At 53.9% G+C, this 5,681-nt stretch overlaps 1 protein-coding gene across 1 annotated transcript; it reads left to right on the forward strand.

The window, feature by feature from the left end:
• The first annotated feature begins 807 nt into the window (after positions 1-807).
• On the forward strand, positions 808-4,809 carry Ankle1 (ankyrin repeat and LEM domain containing 1). Its single transcript, XM_031340222.1, has 9 exons — positions 808-909; positions 996-1,148; positions 1,519-1,624; positions 1,702-1,816; positions 2,110-2,583; positions 2,697-2,868; positions 3,442-3,601; positions 3,693-3,822; positions 4,014-4,809. Exons 1-9 carry the CDS (start codon positions 848-850, stop codon positions 4,184-4,186), a joined length of 1,545 nt encoding a protein of 514 aa, XP_031196082.1. The 5' UTR covers positions 808-847; the 3' UTR covers positions 4,187-4,809.
• The last annotated feature ends 872 nt before the right edge of the window (positions 4,810-5,681 follow it).

The raw sequence follows: 5,681 nt of genomic DNA on the forward strand, positions 1-5,681 counted from the left end.
CGGAAATCCGCCTGCCTCTGCCTCCCAAGTGCTAGGATTAAAGGCGTGTGCCACCACCGCCCGGCTCTTTATAATTTTTAATTAGTTAATGTGTGTGTGTGTATGCGCGGATGTCAGCCTGTTCCCTCTTTCTGACATGTGGGTCCTGGGTATTGAACCCAGGTCATTAAACTTGGTTGTGCCATCCCGCTGGTCCTCTCAAAGCTCTTCTCCACACAGCTACAGCCAACTCTGCTGGATTGAAAATGTGCCATGCTAGCTGGGCGGTGGTGGCGCACGCCTTTAATTCCAGCACTTGGGAGGCAGAGGCAGGCAGATTTCTGAGTTTGAAGCCAGCCTGGTCTACAGAGTGAGTTTCAGGACAGCCAGGGCTATACAGAGAAACCCTGTCTCGAAAAAGCCAAAAATACATACATACATACATACATACAAATTAAAAAAAAAAAAGTGCCATGATGTTCCTCGGGACAGCCGTGCCTTAGTACTCGGTTGGCTAAGGCAGAGGATGACAGTAAGTTTTTGAACAACTTGAGCTCAGTCAGGGAGATCCAGGAGTTTCTTTTGTTTTGTTAAAGACAAAGGGAGGCTCCGCTCTTTATCCCCAGCTCCCCTGGCTTTTGCTGTAATTCTCTTGGCACCCCAGAGGTGAGCAACAAACCCTGGAGTCCCTCTGGTTTGTTCCGGACGACCTCTCTACTCTCTCCCTACCAGGATTTAGAGAACAACCAGTCAATCCCAATCCTAGCCGGCGTAGGGCGGGCCCAGAAGCGGCGATGGGCGGGGCTGCGCGTGCGTCGAGGGTTGCCGCTTGAATTTGAACTGCGGAGGGCGGTGACTCCTATGGGACATGGCCGATGCTGCCAGCCTGGTTCTGCGACTGCTAGCAGCACTACGCGAGGAGGAGGCGCGGTGAGGGCGGCCAGGTCCTGGTGCCCGACCTTCTGCTCCCTGGGTGGTCAGGAGGGCTGGGGTCTACTGTGTTCTTCCCCCTGCAGGGCTGTGGAGGAGCTGCTGCGTCTCGGGGCGGACCCCAACCTGGTGCTGGACGATGGCGTGGCGGCGGTGCACCTGGCGGCCAGAGCGAGCCACCCGCGCGCCCTGCATTGCCTTCGGATGCTGCTGCGCTGGGGCGCGGATCCCAATGCTCGGTGAGCCGTGGCCCGGGTCACTGGGTGCGGCGGGTGTGACTTAGCGGCGCTGGGCGTTAGGCCCCCGGGTCCGAGGCGTCAGTCAGGTCTGCTTCCAAGGTCGGGTACATACATACCTGTCATTCTGGCCCTCCGGGAGACTGAGGCAGGAAGATGGCCGTGAGTTAGACTCTCAACTTTATCCTCACACCCAAGAACCTGAAAATGGTAGTGGGGAGCCCATCATCCCAGCACAGGGGACTGAGGCAGGAGGAGCAGGAGTTCAAGGCTAGCCAGGAGGAGCGGGAGTTCAAGGCTAGCCTGGGCTATGCGAAACTGCCTGGGAAAGGAACCAACGCCTCAATCTCTCTTCTGCCTTTGGGGATCCCAGGTCCGCGGAGGGGCTGACGCCCGTGCACGTAGCTGCCGCGTGGGGCTGTCGCGGTGCCCTGGAGTTGCTGCTGAACCGAGGGGGTGACCCCACACTGCGGGACCAGGTCAGTACCCCGCGCAGGCACACAGGGGTGGCAGGAGGGTGGGCTAAGGGCGCCCCCTGCTGACGGAAACTGCACAGGACGGGCTCAGGCCCTTGGACTGGGCACTACAGCAGCGACACCACAACTGCGCAAGTGTGCTGCGGGAGCTGGACACGCCCACCCGGAAGCCAGATGAGACCCCAGAGCCCACAGGTGAGAGAAGCTGAGGGGGTGTATACTGCCGGGCCCAGTTCTGTGTGTGTATCTATCATGTCAATCACTATCCATGGTCTATCTTATCGGTCATGTAACTATCGTGCCAATCACCCATCAATCATCTATCACCTATATCATTTATCATGTCTATGTCATATCTTTATATCTGTGCTTTATCTGGTTAATTATTTATCCATACATTTATACATTTGTTTATCTACATGTAGAGAGGTTTCATGTAGCCCCGGGTAGCTTTGGAACTGACACATACCAAGGACCTGTCTAAGCAGGGTCTTCTGGAGTCTCTCGAGACTCAGAATTGCACATGTGCAGAGCTGAGCAGGAGGTGAAGGCTGTGGGGGTGGCTGCGCAGCCCCAGAGCCCCGAGGCCACCGAGAGCCCGGACTACAGCAGCGATGCTTCATTTGTCACTGCAGTGGAGGACTCTCTTCAGCCCAGGTGCCCTGGGGGGACACTGGAGCACGTGGCTGGCCTGTGGGTGACCCGTGGGGCCGTGTCAGCTGGGAAGGGGACACCCAGCTGCCAGCCTCGGGCCCTGACGTTGACCGCAAGGACCACGGACAAACCCTTAGTGTCTGGTGATGGGGATCTGGGGGCTTTGCACCCCCACGGCTCGGTCCCCCCCATGTCCGACCTGCAGCTCCTCCAGGCCCTTCGGGAGCTGGGCTATAGCCCTGGACCCGTCACACCTTTCACCCGAGGACACTACCTACGGCGGCTACAGGAAGCCCAGGCTCGCTCTGGTGAGTCCTTAGGTCTATTCGGAGTCTGGCTATGCTCCCAGAATGCTGCCCTGGCTGTCAGACCACCCTCACCAGCTTTTGTCCTCGGCTCTGACTCAGTTTCCTCTCCCCAGCTGATGTAGGGTATAGCCCAGAACTGGCGGAGGCACTAAGGACAGGCACCGTCCCAGACTGCCAGGTGGATGAGGCAGCCCTGGCTCAGCACTTTCAGCGGCTGGATCCCTCGAAGAAGTGGCGGGAAGGCATTACAAAGTCTAGTTTTACGTATCTCCTTCTCGACCCCAGGTGTGACAGAAAAGCCGCGGGCTGAGATTAGGAGGATACCTGTGCAGAGCAAAGCCCAGCTCTGCAGGTTACGTCCTGGTTGGGTGGGGGAAGGGCTACTACCCCTCGCTGATGGTATCTGTCTCCATCTCATGGTTTATAAGATCAGACTGTGATCTTAGGTCAGGGTTGTAACATCAGACATCAAACTCAAAACAACAAAACAAAACCCCCAACAGACAGTAGAAATTTGGTTTTGATTCTCTGTATGTACCTAAGGAAGGAGTTAGTCCTCTCTGTGTACCGCCTCCTTTAGAAATGGTGTCGGGGGTCAGTTCTAGCTGTGAGTATCCATTTTATGGCTTATAAAATAGGGTGTCCTGGATGTGGGTACAGTGGCCATGTTCCCTCTCTGCCATCACCACCCCCTCCTTTTCACATTGTATTTTCTGTGCATGTGACTGTGTGCATGGACACGTGCACTGTGGTGCTCATGTGGAGGTCAGAGGGCAACTTGTGGAAGTCGGTTCACTTCTGTCATGTGGGTCCCAGGGATGGAACTCCCTCCACCCTCTGAGCCACTCTGTACCCCAGGCTGACGAAGGACCTGCCTACCCGAGCCTCTTCCCTCACATTGGCTGAGTGTCTGCGGTGTTTCGTGAAAGCCATCTTCTATGTGGGCAAGGGGACCCGTGCCCGGCCAGATGCCCACCTCTGGGAAGCCCTTGGCTACCATGACCAGCCAAGGAAACAGGTGGGGCATGAGAGACAGGGTTGGGATGTGTAGGCCACCCTTCAAGCCCGGGAGGGAAGAGGATCCCAACTGATCCTCTCATACGCCACAGGTCTGTCCCAAGGTCCGCCGGATCTTAGACATCTGGGATAGCGGCCGGGGCATCATCTCTCTACACTGCTTCCAGCATGTGGTGGCCATGGAGGCGTACACGCGGGAAGCCTGTCTGTTGGATGCCCTAGGTAGGGAGTCTGGCTTGTAGAGCTAAGGCCGCAGGAAAGGTATCTAAGCTATGAATTCCTTCCCCTCTTCCTCTTCCTCGCTGTCCATTCAGGTACTCCTTCACAGGTGCATAGTTACTAAGTACCGAGTGTGGTGGTGGAGGAGGTAGGGCGGAGGTCACCCCTGTTACCTTACCCTCCTATTTGACCAGGTCTCCAGACACTGACCAACCAGAAACAGGGGCACTGCTATGGAGTGGTTGCCCATTGGCCGCCCTCTCGGCGTCGGCGTTTGGGAGTGCACCTGCTACAGCGAGCTCTGCTAGTGTTCCTAGCTGAGGGGGAGAGAGAGCTGAGGCCTCAGGACATTCAGGCTCGAAGCTGAATGCTGAGCACGTGACCACGAGTCCTGAGTCGTCAAGATGCTTGAGCATCCGAGCGGCGGGTCCCTGACTGTGTCCCCAGCTCTAGCTTCAGAGGACAGTGTGTTTCCGTGTGTGTGTGTGTGTGTGTGTGTGTGTGTGTGTGTTTAACTATGTGACAGTGTGTCTTACTAAGCTGGGTGAACCTTGGGATACATGGTGCTTCTGGAAGAGTAGTGAGCTCCCAGTGTGGGAGGAAAACAACCCGAGGAGCAGAAGCTATTCTGGAGCACCACCTTTTTTTTTTTTTTTTTTAAATTATTTATTTGTTTTATATGTGTGAATTACATTGTAGCTGTCTTCAGACACACCAGAAGAGGGCATCAGATCTCATTACAGATGGTTGTGAGCCACCATGTGGTTGCTGGGAATCGAACTCAGGACCTCTGGAAGAACATTCAGTGTTCTTAACCACTGAGCCATCTCTCCAGCCCCAAAATTGAACTTAAGGCCTCAAACATGCCAGCTAAGCTTTCTTTCTTTTTCTTTTTTTAAAGATTTATTTATTATTATAAATAAGTACACTGTAGCTGTCTTCAGACACACCAGAAGAGGGCGTCAGATCTCATTACAGGCGGTTGGTTGCTGGGATTTGGACTCAGGACCTTCGGGAGAGCAGTCGGTGCTCTTACCCATTGAGCCATCTCACCAGCCCCCGGCACCACCTTTAATCCCAGCACTCAGGAGGCAGAAGCAGGCAGAGCTCTGTGAGTTCAAAGACAGCCTGGTCTATAGAGTTGAGTTCCAGTGCAGCCAGGGGTTACACAGAGAAACCATGTCCCCAAAATCAACAACAAAAAACAAATAAGACAGTACTCTGGAATACTACTTTGTCTCCATGTCTCCTCTTCTGATCCAAGGAAGAGCTCGAGAGAGATAATCCAGGTAGTGGAGTGATAGTGGTGGTTCATCACCCGTCTTTGGGAAGCTGGGGCAGGAGGATTGCTAGCTGGAGGCTGGCCTGGGACTGACATTTATGTATGGTGGTGACAGTCCTTCTCCTCGTGGCTGTCCACACTCCAGATGAGCCTGGGGTCCCTGCTGTGCTGTCAGGACCACATCTTAGATGGAACAAAGCTGAAAACTTCCAAACTGTCTGCGGGAGTGTACACTCAACATGTCAGTTGTGTCCCTGTAAACTGAGGAAGCGTGCACACTCACATGTCACTATTGTCCCTGCACTGTCGTTTGTAAAATGAATCATTTAGTGTAAGTAGTGCATTAATCTGGAAGCTGTATTTCGTTACCTTTTGTAGTCCCCAGTAACCACACAAACCAAGAGTTCTTTCAAGCTGTACTTCACCACTGGGCAGATAGGTGGACTCTAATAACCCTATACTAATCTGGCTATATCACCCGACCATGGATCCCATGATACATGCATATTACTATTGAGCTGGCTCTTTGAGTTTCAGGTGATTTTTGGTTTTTTGGTTTTGATTTTTTTTTTTTTTTTTT

The sequence above is a fragment of the Mastomys coucha genome, unplaced genomic scaffold (assembly GCF_008632895.1).
Source record: "Mastomys coucha isolate ucsf_1 unplaced genomic scaffold, UCSF_Mcou_1 pScaffold22, whole genome shotgun sequence".
NCBI lineage: Eukaryota > Metazoa > Chordata > Mammalia > Rodentia > Muridae > Mastomys > Mastomys coucha.

Bases quoted from the DNA above. Each gene is read 5' to 3' on its own strand.
- Ankle1 (XM_031340222.1), top strand. From the start codon at position 848: ATGGCCGATGCTGCCAGCCTGGTTCTGCGACTGCTAGCAGCACTACGC. The intron at 1,149-1,518 runs GTGAGCCGTGGC...TGGGGATCCCAG, and splicing joins GGCGCGGATCCCAATGCTCG to GTCCGCGGAGGGGCTGACGC. The intron at 1,817-2,109 runs GTGAGAGAAGCT...CTGTCTAAGCAG, and splicing joins TGAGACCCCAGAGCCCACAG to GGTCTTCTGGAGTCTCTCGA.